Below are 22,500 nucleotides of genomic sequence, written 5' to 3' on the forward strand. Positions count from 1 at the left end.
CTACAAGACATTGCCACTTTGATGTTTAAAACTAAGCACAGTCTCGTACCTGAGAATATTTCTGACTTATTTAATATAAAAAACACTCAGTATAATCTACGGAACAGTGACTTCGAACTGCCAAGATTCGAAACTGTAAGATTTGGTAGGAACTCTATTAAATATATGGGACCTCTCATCTGGTCGAAGTTACCAAGACACCTAAGAACGATAGAAACTCTAAATTCGTTCAAGAAGAACATAAGAAAAGTCGACCTTTCAACTCTCATTGAAATTTGAAACTTAACAGTTTTTTTAATTATCTACTGTAAATAACTATTATCTACATATGTATATGTATTTACTTCTAAATTCTTTAGTGTCCCCCATTAGCTTATAGCTAAAAACATAGACACTTAAATAAAGTTTTTCAGTTCAGTTTCAGTTCAATACATGTTCTGTTATTCCAATGTAGTTCCTTGCATTACCAGTAATTGTTGTGACAGTTGCTTCATAGATGATGATTCTGGTGAGGCACGCGCCGTCAAGAAGGCAAACGTTTTTGTTTCTGCAGTTGCATTTCTTTTCGCCTTGTGGTTTTCATCTAGGATTTCCTGGTTGTGGCTTTTGATTATATTAGCCATGTTTGTAGTGCAACTGTAGGTGACCTTTGGGTTGTTTCTATTGAATATTCTATGAGGTTGTGTGACTTAGAGAAATGCTTACCAATCAGGTGAAAGAATGATTTATGGATGTTTGATCTGACATTCTGACTGTACAGTGGGTTAAACCAGATTATTTTCCTTGCTCTGTTTCTGGAGTTTTTTTCTTGCTTGTACCCACTAGATTTCAGGGCATTGTTATATAACTGTGAGGATTTATCAAACTTGTTTTAATCACGGGATAGTAGTTTACGGCGTCTGTATGAACCTGCACGGACTGGGTCCAAGTTTGTAAATAAATTCAAAAACGGCATTTGACAACTGGGACTGAGTAGCCGAAGTATTGAGCCGCATATTGATAAGCTGAGTAGCAGAAGTGTGGTGTGTGATCAGTTTATGAACATTAGTCAGGTCATCACCCTCTCACGGATTATAACTTACGTAAGCGTGATCGGCAGATGCCTTATATGTGGTTATTAAGAATAAAAGTTGGTTTGAGTATATATATGAAACGATAATGTGAGTCCCATCTATGTGGTACGGGATGACAAAAAAGTGTCTGCGCATGCTCAAAAACTTAACGCATGCGTATGAAAGAAAAATGGTCATTTCATACTTGATAGAGCATGGAAATTTATTTTTGTGCATTTTAAATGAGACATATGTATTTTTTACATAGTCGGAATAAAATTTAATTCTCAAAAACATTTAATCTTTCTTGCTCTCTTCTTCTCTTCCTGTGTGCTCCGCAAAGAAACGCTGTGTGATAAAAAGTAAAAGAAAAAGGATTAGAAAGGAATCACTGATAGATTATTACCAGTAACCCCTTTCCAATACTTAAATCATGTATATCAGATATTTATATACCTGAGAATTTCATATGGGGAAAAAAGGAAAAAAAAAGTGTTGCAATAAAAAGAAATTGGTCCCTATATAACGTGTTTGGGAATCGCGGGTTCGATTAGCCATGTTATTCTCACTGAATGAGATTATGAGAAAGAAATGTATTCATAGGGTCCCCCACACGTTTTCTAGTACGTCATCAAAAGAGACATCGAATTGGAGGTTGGGGAATTTTCCCATAGGCATTTCATTTGCAAACACACCAGCTCTACCCAAGTCTAAAATAGACTTTTCACGTTCCATCTTGAATAAGGCTTTGAGAAGATCATGAGGTGTGTCGAGGGGTTTGTCTTTGATATCGCTGAGATGCACGTAAGTGGTGATGACATCAAGCTGTTGCGTGACAACCACGTACACTTGTTGTTTGGTCGTGAGTAATCTAGTGACATCTGGGGTGTTATGGAGGTATTTTTTCATTCGAGATTCATGCGGAAGTGAAATACTCAACGTACCCACTTCTCAATCTTTATCTAATACAATGAGGGACGAAAGATGATTTTTCCAAGAATTGGAGGTATTTTCTGGGAAATACTTGACACCGACATCATTACTCGGCAGGGTTAAATAAAAGGAATCAATCGCGTCTTCAATAAAGACACGCACAAAATGATACCTTTTCATCACACTTTATTTCTTTATATGACATTCCAGTATATTACACACAGTATATGCTTTATTAAATACTCACATTGTCAATGTTAAATAAAATTCTTTCGGTGAATTATGCTGAACTTCCATCGTGATGTTTACTTTGGTTTTCAAATTGTTTTAAATGCTCTTTATAGGGTCGTACTCTTGTATCCCAAAACTCCTCCAATTCGTCTTGCGTCTGCGATGGAGAAAACATTTCATACGGTTTCTCTTTATTTATTTTCCAAGCAAGTTCTTTCTTCTGTTCTAAACACAGCCGCTCTTTCCCTAAACGTTCTTGTCGCTCTGTTTCCATGTCGTGTGATGTGTGAAACCACAAGACGAAATGATATTTAGTCTGAAAGTTCACCCTCTTTATCCCAATTGTGACTGTGAAATATGTGCTCCACGTAATTATAAATAGATTTCATGATTTTGTTCCTGTGAAATTGAAATGTTTCGTCGTATGTAAATTTTTCTTTTGGATATGTTTCCTTCAAATCTCTTACCACTTTATCAAAATTATGAGGTTTCATACAACCACGAGCATGTCGCATCATTCTCCTTCAAGAATCCTCATCGGCGAACGAAATGATATCCAAAATACTTTCAATCTCTACCTCAGATACTTTTGGATTGTCCACAATGTAATTCTTTCTACCATAGTCATGGCCATCCTTCACGTCTGAAAGTTCACGCTCAAATACCACTTTTGTATATTCGACGACGGCTTTAAATATCTCATTCCTCTTTACAATTATGTCGCGCGTTTCGTAGTCCGATAGCAGTTCTTCTGTGTCTTGAAGGTACAAATCTCCTCTTTTTAAAATTCGCTGTAATGTATCAGTGTCTGCAAATCTAGCAATGCTTTCCAAGATCTCGTGAATGTAACTGAGAGCAAGCTTGGGATGAATCATGATTTCACAAAAAAAGAATTGTGGCCTCTTGAAGATACAAATCTCCTCAGATTAAAGTGTCTGCAAAGCTACCAGTGTTTTCCAAGCTCTCGTGAATGTAACTGAGAGCAAGCTCGGGATCAATCATCAGTTAACTAAAAAAAAATTATTCTGACTATGTAAATGATATGTCTCATTATAATGCACTCACATAGCTTTCCCATGCTCTATCAAGCATGTTGATACCAAATTTTTTTCGGTGATGAAACTTAGGAATCCCAGTCACAGCACTTTTTATCAAACAGACGCAGCTGAAGGCTGTATTTCTTTTGGGAGCGGGGCGAAAGAGAAGAAGAGAGGAAGAAAGATTAATACATGCCCTATCAAGTATGATATGACCAGTTTTCTTTCATACGCATGCGTAAAGTTTTTGAGCATGCGCAGACACTTTTTTTGTCATCCTGTCCCACATGGATGGGACAGCCAGGACGGTTTCATATATATACTCAAACCATAATTTCCTCCTAATAACCACATATAAAACGAACAACAACAAACATATGAAACATATAAGGCATCTGCCGACCACGTTTACGTAGGTTATAATCCGTGAGAGGGTGATGACCTGACTGACGCTCATAAACTGATCACATATGACACATCACACTTCGGCTATTGGGCTACTCAATCTTCGGTTGTCTACTTTGGCTATTTGGCTCCATACTTCTGCTACTCGGCTACTCAGTCCCAGTTTTCAAACGCCATTTTTTAATTTATTTACAAACTCAGACCCAGGCCCTGCGGAATTGCCAATACAGATGCCACAAACTACTCAGGATAAGCCCCATATTCTGGTGCTTATGGATGCTGGGATTTGCCTAATTGTAGAAGGATGGTGATTGCATTTGGCATTGATGTACAGCAGATCATTGTCAGGTTTCCTGAAAGGGTAATACTTTCCACTTGTCAGATTTAGTGTGACATCCAGGCAATCAACCACCTTGAGATTGCTTTCCATTGTAAATTTTAATACAAGGTCTTTGATTATCTTTGTAAAACTCTTTCTTGCTTTGTCACTGGATCTTGCATTCATGTTCTTGAAGATTGCTAAACGTGGTCTGTGTACAAGGCGATGTCCCCACAGGTGGCCCAAGCTCTGTCACGGGCTCTTTCACAGGCTCTTTCACAGTGAATAATTAAAGAGTTTGTATAGTGGCTTAGTTGGACTTGCTTTTCAGCTCCGTTAATGTGAAGTTGTGTATTATTTCGCACATTATTTCTTTGAATTAATCAAAGAAATAGTCTTACCCTCATAGAGAGTAGTCTGTGTTGTTCTCCTCGCAATTTGACGCCATTTTGATGTGTTTTAGCCTGATGCCCTAAATCACCATGCACAAAATAGGGAAAGGTCAGAAACTTGTGTTGACACATGCTCGCCAAAATCCATCGAAAACAACACTTAAATACTTTCCCTCGAATGAAAACTCGACAGCACGAAAGCCAAGTAGTTGCCCTTTAAGTTCACCAAAAAAATCCCACAAAAGATGGTTTGTAGAGCAACCAATTCAGCGAGAATTTCAAATTAACGGTCGTTCTGAATTCTTCAAATACGTGGAAGGAACTTTTTGTGCAGCCAAAAGACCGTTAATGTGCGGTCAACCTGGACCGTAGTCAAATCTCTCTCAACAGGTCCTCCCCATAGTTTTCTAACACCAACTGTTCACACATACTAAGGTACCCGGGTAAACTCATCAACTTGACCAGATCGTCGATACTGTCCATCTTCACTGTCTTCAATGGATTTTTACAAATATCCTCTTACCTGGGTGGTTTCCCGGTCCTTCCCTTTCCATTTCAAACCACGAGAGTATTACCTGGTACTGTGAGAGTTTGTGGGTCACTCCCCAGGGGTTGGTTACCCCAGCTTGTGTCTTATCCCTGTCAAACTCTCACAATACCAAAGGATTTCATCGAGTAACCAGCCCGACTCATTGTTGCGAGGAACTATTTACAAAGTTGATATTATTTACAGTTGTCATATACAAAATTAAACTAAACAAGAACAGGAAGAAAACGATTTTTTTTGTTTTTCTATTTTTGTTTTTTGTTGCTTTTTCTCACCCTAACCCTATTTACAGAGGCACTTTATCCTCTTGAAGGTCTTTTTGACTTTACTCCTTATCCTCTGAAAGTCATTGTTCTTGAAGATGTCACACAGCTCACTGGAAGACAGCAAGAGGTTTTTTATTTCATCATTCCGAGGAACTTTGTTGACATTTTTCAACGCCTCCTCTATTGCCTCTGTTTCCCTCTCCCCTCTGTTTCCCTCTCCCCTCATTCTATCCGGTATGCCCCCCTTCTCAGTGGCAGGCCGCTCAGCCACGACCTACCATCTCCATCTTCTCCCTTTAACCACCAACCCAAACCCCTTCCCATCGTGCATCACATGCTCATCACTACTCAATGACAACCAAACATCCCCTTCAACTGACCCACCAACAGCCTCTCCATCCACATGTTCATCATCCCCATCAGCACCATCTTCACCATCGGAACCCTCACCATTATCCCCATTTGCACCACCTTCACCATCTCCATCCGCAGCTTCATCATCCCCATCAGCACCACCAGCACCACCACCTTCACCATTTTAACCCTCACCTTCATCATCCCCATCAGCACCACCAACACCATCTGAACCCTCACCTTCTCCTCCTCCATCCACATCCGCCAACATGTCTGTGTAAGCAGAGACATCTCTCACCACTCCCTTGACCTCCTCTGCCACTTGCTTCCCATGCAAGGTACCCCTTGTGTTGAAGGTGTGGTTTGAGAGGCACTCGAAGATGTAGCGCATATACGAGAGGGCCCTTCGCAGGGCCTCCTCGAAGTACGCGAGGCCACAATGCCTCATAGCTGCTGCCAGGTGGATGGTGTTGTCCATGTCTTGTACTATTTTTTCGACATCAGTCGAGCCATCGAAGGTTTTAGGCAGAGCATACTCCACATCACAATGTATTTTTAAGAAATGTGGGGGTTCGCCTCCCTCCTTAGCCTTCTTCAGGATCTCAAAGATATGAGTTATCTTCGACTTCATAGCCGACAAAGTTTAGACTATTGGTATAAAAAAACTAATGTTAGTATCAAGAAAGGTCCTCAAGTTAAAAAAATGAGGCTATGATGAAATTTTAAGTTTGCAATGTTCATCAATTTGTTGTTAAAGGACCTCGTTATTAGAGCTTTCATGTGTCTATGTTATTTTATTGTTTTATGATTGTTAATGACGAAAGGAATCGTTTAATGTTAGCTACTTCTGAGGTCATTTCAGCACCACAAGTGTTGTTTACGGACAGGGGTTGCTAGCCTCACGTCCAACCCTCCTCCTTTCTCATCCGGGCTTGGGACCAGCATTGGCGGAGTTAACAAAAACAGGACAACATATACATTACGCACTTAAAATATAACTTTGTAGGACAGGTACAAATAGTCTTTGAGCTATTATCTGATTACCAATCCCACAAACACAAAATAGCAGACTTGTCATCAGAGGGTTCATCTGCTGGGCCTAAATGCATTTTATGAACTGAACCTTGGGTCCATAGCTACATTTAACAAGACAACATATACATTACACAAATCAAAGTAAAACACAAGGTGCGGATGTGGTGTGAATCACTTCTTGTCGAGACCAACGACATTTGTGGGGCACTCCCTGGGGGTTGGGTACCCCAGCTCATGATTAATCCCTAACGAATACCTTGGACTCAGACAAGAAGATCAAACAATGACCACACGACCATTTTTTTTGTTAATTTTTTTTTCAGGAGGAGGAGAGGCCACTCATTTCTTCTTAGAAATATTCTTCATCATATTTTGGATCCACTTAAATGTGTTGGCATTGAAGATCTTCGTCAGACGACTGGAAGATTTTGCAGATCTCCGTGTTTCTAGGTACTTTCTTAAAGTCTTTCAAGCCACCCTTGAGATTGGCATTTTCCTCCTCTCTCCACTTCCATCTCCCGGGCTCGCTACCTGCTAGTGATGTTCCTGGCGGCTTTGACAACATGTACCTAGCCGTGTGGTGGTTTGCACTCTCTGGTAGCTCTTAGGGGTCCTTAGTCGGTTGTTGCTTTATGAGGTACCACACCTTGTCAGAGACTTGTTTTATTTTTTTGTCGTTCAACTTTGATTTTTTTGTTTCATCCGCCATAAGCACTTTCTTCAACCCGGAGAGCATTGAGTTTTGATATCTGATTTGAAAAGCTCACAGACCCAGGTTAGCTCCTCTGCAGAGAGAGTCGCTTTCTTAGGGGGGGTTTCAAAGTCGGGTCTGGGCTCTTCCACTGTACTGGGCTCCTCCGTAGATGACTGGTCCTCCCCAGGTGGAGGTTTGGAGGCCTTTTCCGCCTTCAATGGAGATGTGGCAGCGTTTTCTACCAGCATCACCTGTGTCAAAGTGACAAGCTGCTGGTAGGCCTCCGCTGCTTCCTCAGTGGGGCTCTCATGGAGATACCACCGTTTCGCAGTATTGTCACTGTAATACATGAGACACAGAAGCAATTCTTCGTTCAATTGCATCCCGAGTCTCTTCTTCCTCTGCATCTCTGTAATGATCCACTTGCTGAGGTCAGTGGCTGTAATTCCTTTATCGAGGCAAACACCACTCTTGAATATAGAAGCAGAGATCCGCTCCCCAATGGCTCCCCTTGAAAAGAGACAGCCATCTGACTTCAGGAAGATCTTGGCTCCATCTGTCCCATTCTCCGAAACCACTGGCCTCAACTTAGTGATGAATGTGTCTATGTCCTGGACAAGCGCGTCATCCAAGGGGATGGGGCTGGCCCATCCTCCTCCCTATTGTGAGTGATCACTAGCATCACCTTGTTTCGTTTTTTTCGTCCCATCTGGCATTAGTATACCTTGCCAGGGTTGGGTCGTGAAAGTAGACTTAAAAGAAGTTCATGGGTCATGAAAAAAAATTTCCCTTATTCATGGAAAATTCAGGGCTTGAAATAACCCCATGAATTTTCATTTTGCAGTATTCATGGGCCAAGAAATGACTTTCATGTGTTTTTCAATAGAAATTCATGGAATTTTCATAAAACTACAGATCATGGTTACATAATTCCTGGACAGATATGAACTTGTCATCACGGGTTACAATCTCTTTCGCAGAGATGGGAAAACAGCTCAAGGTGGTGGAATTATTGTTTACACCCATAACTCACTTTCTGCTGAAAGAAGGGGTAACTTAGAATCAGAGCAATTCCAGTGTGCTCTGATTCTACTATCTTGTTTCTATCTTCGCCCTGACTCTGTCTCTTTCTTTGATAGTCTCACAAATATTGTGGACTCTATTGCCACTGAAAACAAAGAAGCTTGTATCGTAGGTGATGTCAACGTTGACCTGATCAAGAAATCCAAAAGCGAATCAAAGCAAATACTTCATTTAATGGAATGTCAAGGTTTCCAGCAAATGGTCAAGACTCCAACTCGCATCACTGAAAACTCTAGTACTCTTATTGATCTCCATTACTGCTCACATCCTGAGGACGTCTTTAGTACAACATCGCCACCTTGGTTTTTAGATTGGGCATAACCCAATCTAACCACACATGGCTGCCTTCCTCCTCTTCCAGTACACTGACGTCACCTCCAGAAGGGTTAATATTCGTCAGTATCATTTTTTTAGCTGGGATGTGTGCTGGAGTCTAGTTCTATGCTGGTGGAAGCCAGCGGATGGTGTTAATAAATATTTATAGAATTCGCACAGCCATATGTGCCTTGCTGTCCCAGGGTTCTCCTCCTCAAAGTACTTTGCCATGCTCTCATACTCCTCTTCCTCGTCACTTTCCTCACCAGAGGAGGCTGCACTTGCAGAATCAGGGTTAGGAAGAGTGGCTGCAGTTGCAGTTGCCGAAGTGGCTGCAGTTGAAGTCATGCGCAGAAATGGTTGCCGTCAGCTTGGGATGTCGTCCAAGTCAGATGAGGAATTGTGGTGGTGTCGTTTTGGTGCAGGTGATCCTGAGGAGTCTGACGATGAGGATGAGTCGGATGAGGAGTCCTCTGGGTAATTTCCTTTCTGGTGGTCGCCTGTGTCATTGGTGGGTTGTGTTAAGATGGATGGACCAGGGAACATTAGTTGATGTATCTGCTACCCTGCTCCTAGGTAACGTTTCGCTACCTCAAGGCTTGTCTTGTATGCCTCACTGTCTGGTTTCATCCCATGTTTGTTGCGTAGATGTTGGGGAAGATAAGCCCCAAGGTAGCTAGAATCCGGTCGAGGCCACCACTTCTTCCACCTGCTCTCTTTACCCTTGCTTTTGCTGGTCTTCCATCAACGAGTCTTCACGTGGATGGCCACATTAAAAAGGATATCTACATCTTCATCAACGAGTCTTCCCATGGATGGCCACGTTAAAAAGGATATCTTCATCTTGATTGACGAGTCTTCTCGTGGACGGCCACGTTAAAAAGGATATCTACTTTATCGCTGATGTGCGCCTTTTTAACATGGACATCCTTGAGATGCTGCTTAAGGTTTCGCCCAATATACTTGCACTTTGGAAGCGTGCACTTCCTTGCTAGGAGGTAACTTTTTGTTGTGCTGGTCTTGCTGGCAGTTAAAGTGACGGAGGAGGCCTCCGTCCGGCCTTCCTGCTGCCCTCCATTTTCCTCTTCCCCTCTATCTTCTTCTTCCCCTCCATGAAGAGACCGTTCTTCTCCCTTGTCTTGATTTACCTCATCTTTGCAGCTCTCGTCTTGCCTGGGTTTCGTGAGATGCTGGACATGAAGTAGCGTGTCACTGGCTACACAGACGCCTTTTGTGATTTCCAAGGTGTCACCCATGATAGAGGGACTATCCAGATTGTGCTTCTGCTTAAAGGTTTCCTTGCTGCTTGCCTCGTAGGCCACGATGACATGTTTCAGCGCCATTTCAAACTTGGCCTTAATGCGAGGCATCTCGCAGAGACCTTGTGCACCTCCTTGGTTTGTTGAGAGGGTCCAAATGAGGCGGGCGATGAACGAGAAAGCAGGAATGGTTTACTGATCGAGTAAAGTCAGAAATCTCGAGTTGTCACTGATCGTTGGTGATTTAATTGACTGTGATTGAACGTAAACTGAAATACAATACGTAATACAAATTAATTACTAAAATATTTGTGGTTACCAAAATAACAAGAATCATGCAGTCTAAAAAGCTTGTACACATTCCAAACATAGTTTAACAATGATGAGCTAGCGAGCAGCGAGCTACGAAGAGAGAAGCAGAATAAAACCAAACTAAAACCAATAAGATCTAGGAACTTGCACTTAGACAAATAGCACAGGAAAAGAAAGATAATTGACGATGAAGAGCTACTATTAAAAACTACAAAGGCGCGTCTACAATTTCATACTGCTTGTAGAAATGTCAAAATGAGCATAGTGTAAGGCAGGAAAATAAAACAAGTAACTGGAAGCATCTGCGAACACGAAGGAGAACCAACATTATGTAAATTTGCTTTAAACTGAATGTGCGAGTACTCGAAAGGCAAGGTATGAAGGCCGGAGTGCTTCCACGTGCCTAACCCAAATTCCACGCTTGAAGATAACCACTAGTCATTTCTCACCAGAAATCGACAAGGACATTAAAGAAACAATTGTTCTTGCACATCGGTTCCCACTTGAACTCTAAAAGCCAAGGGTGACAAAAACGAACTTAAGAGAACTTAACGGACTTAACTAATGAAAGCTAGAGCTAGTGCCAAGATGACGCTATTCTTTCTCTTAAGGATCTCCATGTGCATAGATAGTAACGCAACGCTAGATAAACTAACGAATCGGAAGGTAAGGCTTGTAATCATTGGGGAATAAACAGCCTCGTTTTAATGTTCTTTACGATATAAATAGGATACAAATGCATTACTCCCTATAGAATGGTACTTACCATATGTGGTTGCAATACGGCTACCTCTCTCACCACCTCTTCTTCTTGTTTAAATTTAAATTTCAATGAAAGACAGAGTGTCTTCTTCATCCTCTGAACTGTCAGAGCTCTCATCCGACTCATCTTCATGTACATGCATACATACATACTTCATTGACTTTCCCCAAGGGGGCTTTTCAAAGACAATGTTATAAAAATAATCCTATTACAATAGAGTAGCAGAGCCATGACGTCACGTTTCCATGACAGCATTTTTCTCAGTTCTAAACAAACGCTGAGGTCTCGTTGTGTATGGCGCCATATTAATCATGACCTTATTTTCAATCTCTTCTTTGCTATCTTACTTCGAAGATGAAAAGAAATCTATCGCAAAAGGGGAGAACCACGTCAAATCTGATCATATAGAATGTTTTATGTATAATCAAGGCATTCTTAGAGGCAAAGTTCACGCTAGTATGAGATCAAAAGTCTACGAGGTTACGGTACGTAAGCTCTCTTGTATGTTTATGTTTATATTTTGTGAATCGGTTGGGAATCATTAGATCAATTATAAAAGCTACTCAATAGCTTTAATATCTAAATTATAGGCTCCGATGTATATGATATTGACTTCATAACGTATAGCTCTTAGCGCCTCTAAAATAGGATCCGTTCGATGGCTGTTCGATTGGAGCGCTGAGAACGCCTGAGAGCTATTTACAACCAATAAAATCACTAAAAGAATAAAAATTTTTCTTCTTCTACTTTAGATATACGTAGATAGTAACTTGAATATCAAGTCGACAGAGTGTGAATGTCCTAAGGGCGCTTTCAAGTGCAGTCATGCCGCAGCTATGTTCATTTACGCCATACATCATGTTAGTCGTACGGACATCGAATGTCGATGGAACAAGCCAAGAAAGCCAACTTGCCCTGCAGGTCGGGACGTCACTGAGAAGTAAAATGCCCATATACCTTTAGGAATTCAACCATAGAGGAAGTTATAGAATCAGAATCATTCTATTTGGAGAAGCGAAAGGACAAAATTGAGCTTAAGAGGGATCACAAGTCTGGGTATTGGCATCAAATTCAAGGACAGCTCCATCTCACAAACAGAATGTATTGTTATTTTGTTGTGTGGACTGTCAAGGGCCACGTAACTTTGGTCATTCATAGAGACGAGGAATGGAAACCTAATCTTGATATTCTAAGAAACTTTTATTTCCATCATTACTACCCTAAAATGATTGAGGGGGAATTATTATAAGTGTGAATACATAAGAGGAGACATATACACTTGTACTCTTTATATTTATTCTACCTTATGTGGAAATGAGAAATTAAAAAATAATGTTACTGTTCAACTCTGTAGAACAATTGAAAAGATTGAAAATTATTAAATGTTAATGATTCTCTTCTTCCCTTGTACAGTTAGGATTATATGAACTAAGAAAATAATCATAGAATATCATAGTTGTTAAAGTTATGAGGAATAACCTATATCTATCCATCTATCTCAATTGTTGGTAGACTACTTTTCCAAAATAGAGACAGAAACTAGAGTGATGCTTTCATGCCTATTAAAGTAAGAATCACACCCTAAGTAGAGAGCAAAAAGTAGAAAAAAAAAAAGAATTGAAGAAATTGCCATAACTTATTGACTTTTTATTACTGTAGCTATTGAATCTTTGTAGTCATCGAAAACATGACTTGAGCCTCTCTTGAGAATTTTCTACTCAAAAAATACATTTGTACAACCTTCCTTGATTAACGGAAACTGCAAATTAACAAGAGCAGCACAAAGCTGAAAAATTTTTTCAGAATAGCATCTTAGGTAAGAGGGAATAAAACTTAAAATCTTAAAATCCTTTAACCTGGCATTAGCCCTCTCTACATGGATTCTGCATTTGGCAATCGACTTAGTTACTTTTATTTCATTTTCAGTAAATTTACCATTGTTTAAGAATGGGGGAATATTTACAGACACACCCCTCGGAACTATATCTTGGATTAGAAAGCCCTTGTCAGCAAGAACAAGATCTCCTGGATAAAGGTGTTTCAAAAAACCAGACATTTCCACTATAGCCTTATCTGAAGTTGATCCAGGGTAAAGGTTAGAAACATATGTTATGACCCCATTAGGTGCCACACCAACGAGTACTTTAAATGAATTCATACCTCTGTATGAAGAATAAGTTGCACTTTGATGACTCATTAGGCCAGGGGTTGCAACTTCAATGTCTGTGCAATCTATTATGATCTTACAAGAACTGAACTGTGTAAATGATGACGGCAAACAAGTCTTATTTTTCTCCCTAGAAGGTACTGTTGACATCAAAAAAGTGAACAAAATCTCGTGCAAGAGATGAATAAATGTAATGACAATATTAGATATAGTAGTTTCACTGCATGAAAATAACTGAGCTATATGAAGGTTCGTGTAATTCTGTCTAATCTTTATTAAAGTTATGAATATCTGGTCTTCAAAACTTATTGATTCCACCTTCCAGCCATGAAAATATATTATTGAGTCTTTGAATCTTAAAGTATAAAGTACAACTACATCAAATACTTGCTTAGTTGGAAGACCGGTTTCCATGCGTATTACATCGTCACTTAACGTAGACACTGAGTATTTTTCTCTAAAATATTTTGACTTCTCTTCATGTTGTTGAAAGTCATTTCTCAGCTGCTTTACCTCTGCTTCAAGGATTATCTCCGAAGCAGTTAAATCGTTGAGTACGTCCCGTTCTTGATCTTCACTTTCGTTGCTCTGCAAGGCTTCTCTTATTTTTTCGATGTCGACTAATTCCTTGCCATCTGTACTTTTTTCCAATTTCTTCTTCTTCTTTGGTGGCGGTTTACTGCTAGAAGAGAAAAGTTTTCCTTCGTTGTGCTTAAAAATCTCTGGCCCAAATACCTTCTCGCCATTTCTGAAATGGCAGCTGCAAACACGGCTGTGTTTGCTTGGTTCTCGATCTTCTCTCCTGTTGAAACATATAGAGATGTGGAATGTATTTAGATCAGAGTTGCATTTTGTTAGAAGTAAATCGAAACAAGCGTCAATCCAACAAGTACCATGTTTATTAGTCCGAAAGCCACAATACTTTAGTTTAGCTGCGATATTCTGGTTTTACAGTATATATGTAAGTTAAAATACAAACCTTAATAATCTTCTCCATCGATCATACTCAGATTTTTTCTTTTCTTTGCTCGGGAATGCAAAGAAGCGACAGCAATGACTCTCAGACTGGTGATTACATTCGGGTGCGAAACGCTGAACCATTTCGCCTAATTCTCCAATATTTTAGATTCTGCAAGATATTATGGCCTTATCCTTCTACTTCCAGCATAACTTGAATGTACCACGAGCGTCAAACAAGGAGTTTAAAGTCTGCAAAACGGAGCTTCACATGACGCTTGCGTCCGCCATATTGGATAGAACAGTTTGTTTAGAACTGAAAAAAATGCGGTCATGACAACGTGACGTCATACTTTGCCACTCTAAAAGATGTTTTAAAATCTGAATGTTCTAAAAGAAAATAAAAGTATACAAATATACATATAAATTACAACTCTTTAAGTAATTTGGTCCTTAAATGTTTTTTAAAAACATTAACGGAGTTGCTCAGTTTAAAGGAATTATCCAAAGAGTTCCATAAGTTTACAGCTCTATAGAAAAATGTTCTCTGACCGCTAGCTGTTCTAAAGAATGGAATTTGCAAAAGCTGCGAATTTCTGGTGCTACGTCGACTAACCTCGGCTTGCTTTATGAATTTTGATGAGAGGTATTCTGGGGCCTGACCAGTCATTCATCGAAAGGCCATAGTAGCGTTCCGGTAGTAAAGCTGGCTTTGAACTGAAAGCCAATTTAGTTCCTTGCGAATTGGTGTAACGTGGTCAAATTTATGCGCATCGCTAACAAAGCGGCATGCGAAGTTCTGCACCGCCTCTAACTTGTTAACATTACATTTTCAGGTATTTGACCAAACATTGGAACAATAAAATAACCTGCTGAAAACTAAGGAATTAGTAATCATCAAAAGTGTACGTTTGTCGAAAACATGCTTGACACGGTTTATTTGGCCGAGGCGGGACATGCACGAGGAAGTGGTCTTAATTATGTGTTCATCGTAAGTTAAATTAGAATCCAAAGTCACACCAAGGTCTTTGGCGGTGTCTGCGGGGACGATGTCCTCACCCATAAAGGAAAGGGAGTGAAATTGCAATTTTGCACGCATTTGCCTGCTGCTAAATATCATCAGCTTGGTTTTGCCAGGGTTAAGTAACAATTGGTTGTTGGAACACCATTCTCCTATTTCAAAACAAGTCGTCTTCCAAATCAGCAATTGCATCCAGGTTATCTTTAAGTTCAAAGGAAGTGATGAGTTTCGTATCATCTACATGACTCTGAGTGCTGCATTTCTGTGGGATCGGTGGAAGATCGTTCGTATATATGCTAAATAGTTGTGGGCCTAAGATACTTCCTTGAGGGACGCTGTTGGTCACAGACAAAGGCTCAGATAACGTTGAATGGATTCGTACTACTTATGTCCTGTTGCTTAGGTAACTATGAAACCATTGGAGAGCGTCACTGGAAATTCCGACATCTTGCAATTTTAAAATTAACGTTGTGATTGGTGGTATCGAAGGCTTTGCTCATATCTAATAGGACAACTGCTGTTAACTTCTTTTTGTCAGTGGCGTTTAGAATTGTGTCAGTTGTTTCAATCACAGACGTTTCGCACGAATGCCATCTCTTGTTACCGCTTTGGCTCTTTGATAGGGTGTCATTCGATTGCAGATACGAGATGAGCTGATTATATACTACCCTTTCGCAAACCTTTGATAAGACTGGTATAAGTGAGATGGGTCTATTATTGTTTGCCTGTTCCTGGTTGCCCTCTTTTTGGATTGGTGTAACCACAGCTGTTTTCCATTTTGATGGAAAAACAGTTTTGAAAGGATGCATTAACAATAAACATTATCGGGTGAACAATTGGATTAAGACAATCCTTGATGACACGAATCGGGATTTTGTCTATCCCTGGGGCCTTGTTTGAAGGCATCGCTGCTATTATACGTTCTATTTGTTTATAATCAATGGTACGCAGTGTGAACTGGTCAGAGAGAGAGTATTGTCTCGGTGCAAAATAATTCTGATTAAGTGTTAGGTTGCATGCATTAGCCAGGGACATAATTTTGTCAACAGTGCTCTGACCAACAGATACGAAAAACTCATTAAATTCGTCTGCAACAGCTTTGTCGCTCTTACTGTATGTTCGCTGAGATGTAGATTTACTGGGGATGCACTGGCGAATTGCTTTCCAGATATTATTGGTGTTATTTGGATTCCTCTGGATTTGTTCGGCAACAAATTCCTGTTCAGCAATTCTGATTTCCCTCTTTACTTCATGTCTGAAATATCTGTAGGCAGTCCAAGATAGCAGATCATTTGTTTTCTTTGGTTTCTTATGCCAATCATCCCTGGTCTTCATCAATCCGCAGATGTTGTCTGTTACGCATGGATTTGGTTTACAGCGTGCTTTAAAGGTTTTAACTGGAGCATGGCGTTCGAGTATCTCAGTAAATAGCGAATCAAGTGTATAAAGTTTGTCCTCGACATTCAGAAAGTGAAATAAACGGAGGGGTATTTAACGAAGCTACCTCATAAAAAAGCTACAACAACACTACACAGGTTGTCAAAACACTATTAAAAAGACATTCAGAATATAGGATTAGAAAAGTCAAGCGAAATAACATTTATAGTGGTTTCGAATTCGTGCCATAAATATTGACTGCTGTATGAGGTCGGAAAAAGTGCGTACATTTTTCAATCGTTCTTCTAGCTTTCAGTTCCTTTTTTTAAGATAAGAGTTCTCTTTTTGAAAACGTTGAACACTTTTTGGGAGTTGGAAGCACTTTTCACTGGATGCAGAACTCGGAGGCCAGGGTGCGCTGATCGGAGTTTCCATGACAAGCTTATGCAGTTACTGATGAATTCACACAATATCACACAACATTTTACTACACGTGGACATTTTACTTGCTGGTTTCACCCGCTTAAGGAGAGAAACTGCCAGTAGTCAAGCAATCCTGGGTTGAGTGTATGATGTGCTCATTGAATATTGCAAAAAAAAAAATCTTTATACTCAAAGGCCAAGAAATATATTCAGAAGGGGTTGGGGTGGGGTGGGAAAGACCTTTGCAAATGGTCACACAGAGATTGTTTGTTTCAATCATAATAGAACTGACAGTATTGTTCACTATGTATCTAAACTAGTTTGCTAATGTTTTTATAACTTTTTAATAAAGCTCCTATACTGATCAAATACACAACACATAAACTTATAAAGTGTACCAAGTGAACTAGAAACTTACCCATTCCTTAAAGACATCCTTCTTTATTGGGGGGAGAGGATCTCCTAACTGAGGCACCATATGAACCATTTTCTGCACACAAATTTCAAACTCACCATTAGTAGGCCTATCTCTACCAATATGAGCCTGCAAAATGAGCAGACTTTCTGATCATCTCATTTCTGGTTTTGGTGGTGATCCCAGTGCCATCTGTTCTACATTTCTTTACAGTACTTGGAGACACTAGAGATAACTTGTGGTAGAGCCCACCAAAGCCACTGTTTACTTCAACAGGCTCATGCCCCTTTTTAACGACCCATCTCCCTGACTTCAATCTTGTCAAAGATAGCTGAGGAGTACGTTATCAACACTTATGTTAAGCCCGCTGTCCTCTCAAAGATCTACCCACAGCAATCTGGTACGGTGCCTAAATCCAGCGCCACGCATGCATTAATTAATATGATTCACTCTTGGGTGAAGTCAACGGATGGAAATGGATCGACTACGAGAGTTGTACTCTTTGACTTCCGGAAGGCATTTAATCTGATTGACCATCATTTTCTGGCGCGGAAGCTTTCCTCCTACGATATTCCAAGGCCGATTTTGTGCTGGATCATGGACTTTTTAACAAACCGTAAGCAAAGGATAAAACTGAGCGGCGATTGCTTCTCTGAGTGGGAAGCTGTTCCTGCAGGGGTGCCACAGGGAACGAAATTGGGCCCCTGGCTGTTCCTTATCATGATAAATAATCTTTCTGTAGCAGACACAATCATATGGAAATACGTTGATGACACCACTCTTGTCGAATCAGTATTGAAGAATGAGTCTAGGTACATGCAATTACGTGTAAACGAACATGTAAGACAGTCAGAAGTTGATGGTTTCCAATTCAATGAGTCTAAATGTAAAGAACTGAGAATATCATTCTCCAGATCAGGGAATCTGTTTGATCATATTACTATCAATGACAAGCAAATCGAATTTGTTTCATCTGCAAGGTTGTTAGGAGTGATAGTCTCGGACAACCTCCGGTGGAATGCACATGTAGAATCTATATGCAAAAAGGCTGCGAAGCGTCTGTACTTCCTAAAACAGCTAAAGCGCGCTAAAGTTCCATCTGAGGATATGCTACTTTTCTATACAACATGTATACGCCCTGTATTAGAATATGCGTGCCCAGTTTTTCATCTTTCTTTGCCGAAATATCTGTCCAATGAAATGGAAAGGTTGCAGAAACGCGCGTTGCAGATGATTGAAACTGAATTATCCTACGCTGAGGCTCTAGTAGCTCTTGACATTGCGTCACTGTGCGAGAGGAGGGAAATCTTGTGTGATGCTCTATTTGATCAGATTGTAAGGGACAAGAACCACAAGCTCCATGATCTGCTGCCTCCATGCAACAAGTCCACCTATCGCACCCGCAGCCAGAGATACTTCAAGCTACCAATTTGTAAGACAACTAGGTTCAAAAACACATTTATCATGGTGAACAGTTTTAATTATTACCGTATTTATTCGCCTATAAGCCGAGCGATTTTTCCAACAAATTAAATTGAGAACAGGTAAATTCTCGCCAAGGTAGGGGGGTTCGGCTTATAGCCGAGTATTTTCACCAAAAAATATTTATGGGTGCTTAACAAGATTCGAAATTCAATGTTTATTCGACTATAAGCCGAGCGATTATCAACAAACACAAATTTCCGAGATCACGAAAGGTAGGTACATGTAAATCATTGTTGGTCATTGACTTTAATTTATGTGGTGGCTCCTAAAGGAGCCGTTTTGTTTGTGAAGTTGAAGTTTTTAGTCATCGTCATCTTCTTCGCTGTCAGTCTCAAACTCATCCTCCATGTCATCATCAGCTACCTCAGGCATTTTGTCGTCGTAGATGGCGTCGTCTTCTGTTCCATCGAGAGCGTTTGAGATCCCACACGTTTTGGACGATCTTCTCACCATCTCTTCCGGAATCTCTTCCCATGACTGCTTCACCCAACGAAGGACCAGGTTTTTCGACGGGGCCTTCTTCTTTCCCGCTGGCGTGTACTCGAAGGGACCTGTCATCATCCAGTTAAGGTACTTTCGCCGTATGTTGTCCTTGAATGGTTTGTTGAGGCATTTGTCTAATGGCTGCAGGACTGGAGTCAGGCCGCCTGGAATAACAGCTACGTCGATCTTGCGCCACTGTAGGTCTGCTTTCACTGACTCTGTCAGATGGGCTCGGAAAGAATCCCATAAAAGCAGTGACCGTTCATCACGAGGATTCCGTGGCAAACAGGTACGAATCCACTCCTTCACTCCTTCACTCTCTTCGGTATTTACCACTGAAGATTATGTAAATTTCCCTATACAGGATTGTATTGTCGACAAGAAGCTTGCAAACATTGATTGTTGTGTTGATGAGGTAAGCCGCCTCCTCCTAAAACTCAAGCCCAACAAGTCCCCTGGGCCTGACCTTATCGCGCCGTGCATCTTAAAATCGTGTGCTTCGGAATTAGCACCTTCGTTGACCTATATGCTAAATAAATCGTTCTCTGCTGGCCTCTTACCAGATGAATGGAAACACGCAGATATTACACCTCTACACAAGAAGGGTCCTAAGTCTTCGAGAGAAAACTACCGCCCAATTTCCCTTACTTCAATCCCTTGTAAGATCGGTGAAAAAATTGTTTTCGACAGGATGTTTAATTTCTGGCGTGAAATTGACCTTATCAACAACAATCAATTCGGCTTTCTGCGAGGAAGATCTACTGCAACTCAATTATTATCAACTTTTAATGACTGGGCGAAATCACGAAATCTCTCCACTCCTACCGACGTCATCTTTCTCGATCTTGCTAAAGCCTTTGACAGTGTCCCTCACGAGCGGCTGCTTTTAAAATTAAAAAGTAATGGCATCGACGGTTGTCTGCTTAACTGGCTCAGACATTTTCTGGTTGGTCGCAAACAACGTGTAGTTATCAGGGGATCTTGTTCTGATTGGTCGTATGTAACCTCCGGCACTCCACAGGGGACCATCCTTGGGCCTTTATTGTTTTTGCTGTATATTAATGACATAACAGAATGTGTATCGTCCACAATCAAATTATATGCAGACGATACGAAGATCTATAGAGAGATAATTGACCCGATCACAGATTGTCAGCGTCTTCAGGAAGATCTTACCAATATTGGCGAATGGGCTTGTAAATGGCAATTACGTTTTAACGCGGATAAATGTCAATCTATGCGAATTACACATTCACGTGATAAGTCAGTGACCAATTATTTCTTTGGACAGCCCTTGAAAGACGTAGATAAATTTAAAGATCTCGGTGTTATAATAACTAAGGACCTCTCATGGAGTAACCACATTGGTATAACTGTGAACAAAGCGAATAAAGTCCTAGGTTCTATTAAACGCTCGATAGGCACCGCTAATGCAAATATTTTTTCTATGCTCTACAAATCTCTTGTACGGCCAATTTTGGAATATGTGGTACCTGTCTGGTGTCCTTACCTCGTCAAGGACATCCATGCTCTTGAGAATGTACAGCGAAGAGCTTCAAGACTTGCTTTAAATCAACGCAAAGGAGACATGTCCTACGAAGACCGATGCAAATTGCTAAAATGGCCTACTCTTTCTGACCGTAGAACTTATCTATCTTTAATTGAGTGTTATAAAATTGTTTTTGGTTTTTACCATTTAGATTTTGGAACCTTTTTTGATTTTGCCACAACTAGATGTACGAGAGCAAATCATCAGTACAAACTTTACGTCAAACCAGCAAGACTTAATTGTTATAAACATTCGTTCTTCATTAGGATTGTTAAATTATGGAATGAATTACCAAGAAACATAGTGGAAGCTGATAATCTTCAGCATTTTAAATCTCAGCTTAAATTGTATTTAAATATTTAATTATAACTAAGTATTTTATTTTCATTTAGACTTATTTTTTAGGGAGTTTTCACATAGGGATAACCTCTTAACTTCCTTTTCTGGAAGCATATTTTCCATTTCCTCTTAGTGTATACATAGTCTGCTTCTGGAATAAATAAAGTATGTATGTATGTATGTATGTATGAAATAAATAACAGAATACCCAATTAGAATAAATTGACAGAATGCGAAGATCAGTCATTTGAGCATAGCATCAATTACCAGTGAGCTATGAAATAGAAATGTGACAAATTCCTACCTTTTTCATCCATCCAGCCCTTCTTGTGGAACGATACTCGAACAGTGTCTGGAACAGCGAGGTCTCTTGGAGTGCGAACACCTTTGAAGATCACGGAAGGTGGAAGTTTTTTGCCATCGGCGGCGACTGCGAGTGTGACTGTAAAGCTCTCCTTCTCGGCGCCGCAAGACTTCACTGGAACTGTTCTGCTGCCACTGAATTCAAGGGTTCTGCTCAACGGAAGCTCGAATCGCAGAGGAGTTTCATCCATATTGAACAGCCTGGAGAGCGAATGGCCATACCGCTGCCGAAGTGCGATCACGAACCGATGGAACCGGATGATCTTTTCTTCCAGATCTTGTGGGAGTCGCTGGGCCAGGGTTGTCTTAGTGCGAAGGCTGATGGAATGGCGCTTTTTCCATCTCTGGTACCAACCCAGTGAGGCTTTGAAGTCTGGATCGCTGCTCAACTCCTTTGCTATTAGCCGTAGAATTAATCCGCTTACAGCAATTCCTGTAAAAGATAAAAGAGATCAATTGTTTGACTTGTTTTGACAACATGAAAAACTGGCCAATCAGAAGCGGTCATTCCCACGGTTTGTGTAAACATTGGAACACGATCTGACACATATCAGCTGATCGAAGCTTTTCATTGTTTTAAAGAAGCGAAAGACTTACCTTGACTCCTCTGCTCTGAAAACCAGTCCAGTAGTGTTTGATCCAATTCAGGATACTTTAGCGAAAAGCAGCCCATCGTCTTTTGCTTTGCTGACATTTTAAGCTCACCATTAAACAGGTTCGCTTGATCTTTTCGCCAGCGACGCACCATCGATTCACTGATTCCGTAATCTCTAGCGATCTCGGAGTTGTTCTCGACGGCCTCTGCTTCAGCAACGCCTTTTGGTTTGAACGCTAAATTGTATGAAGAGCGACGAACTTTCGGCATGATGATCGATTACGATAACTTTGAAAGAGAGCGATTGTTTGAGACAGGATTCTGAACTC

At 40.5% G+C, this 22,500-nt stretch overlaps 2 protein-coding genes across 2 annotated transcripts; one reads left to right on the plus strand and one right to left on the minus strand.

Annotated features, from left to right (window-relative positions):
- The first annotated feature begins 11,203 nt into the window (after positions 1 to 11,203).
- LOC148719276 (uncharacterized) lies at positions 11,204 to 13,459 on the plus strand. The gene is made up of 2 exons (XM_088740908.1): positions 11,204 to 11,482; positions 11,750 to 13,459. Exons 1-2 carry the CDS (start codon positions 11,309 to 11,311, stop codon positions 11,939 to 11,941), a joined length of 366 nt encoding a protein of 121 aa, XP_088597034.1. The 5' UTR covers positions 11,204 to 11,308; the 3' UTR covers positions 11,942 to 13,459.
- On the minus strand, positions 12,274 to 14,452 carry LOC148719277 (uncharacterized). Its single transcript, XM_088740907.1, has 2 exons — positions 14,144 to 14,452; positions 12,274 to 13,966 (listed from the first exon to the last, which is right to left on the minus strand). Exons 1-2 carry the CDS (start codon positions 14,263 to 14,265, stop codon positions 12,712 to 12,714), a joined length of 1,377 nt encoding a protein of 458 aa, XP_088597033.1. The 5' UTR covers positions 14,266 to 14,452; the 3' UTR covers positions 12,274 to 12,711.
- Positions 14,453 to 22,500: the final 8,048 nt, after the last annotated feature.

Source organism: Stylophora pistillata, chromosome 12, assembly GCF_964205215.1.
Source record: "Stylophora pistillata chromosome 12, jaStyPist1.2, whole genome shotgun sequence".
Lineage (NCBI taxonomy): Eukaryota > Metazoa > Cnidaria > Anthozoa > Scleractinia > Pocilloporidae > Stylophora > Stylophora pistillata.

Bases quoted from the DNA above. Each gene is read 5' to 3' on its own strand.
- LOC148719276 (XM_088740908.1), top strand. From the start codon at position 11,309: ATGACCTTATTTTCAATCTCTTCTTTGCTATCTTACTTCGAAGATGAA. The intron at 11,483-11,749 runs GTACGTAAGCTC...CTTCTACTTTAG, and splicing joins CAAAAGTCTACGAGGTTACG to ATATACGTAGATAGTAACTT.
- LOC148719277 (XM_088740907.1), bottom strand. From the start codon at position 14,265: ATGGTTCAGCGTTTCGCACCCGAATGTAATCACCAGTCTGAGAGTCAT. The intron at 13,967-14,143 runs GTTTGTATTTTA...ATGTTTCAACAG, and splicing joins CGATGGAGAAGATTATTAAG to GAGAGAAGATCGAGAACCAA.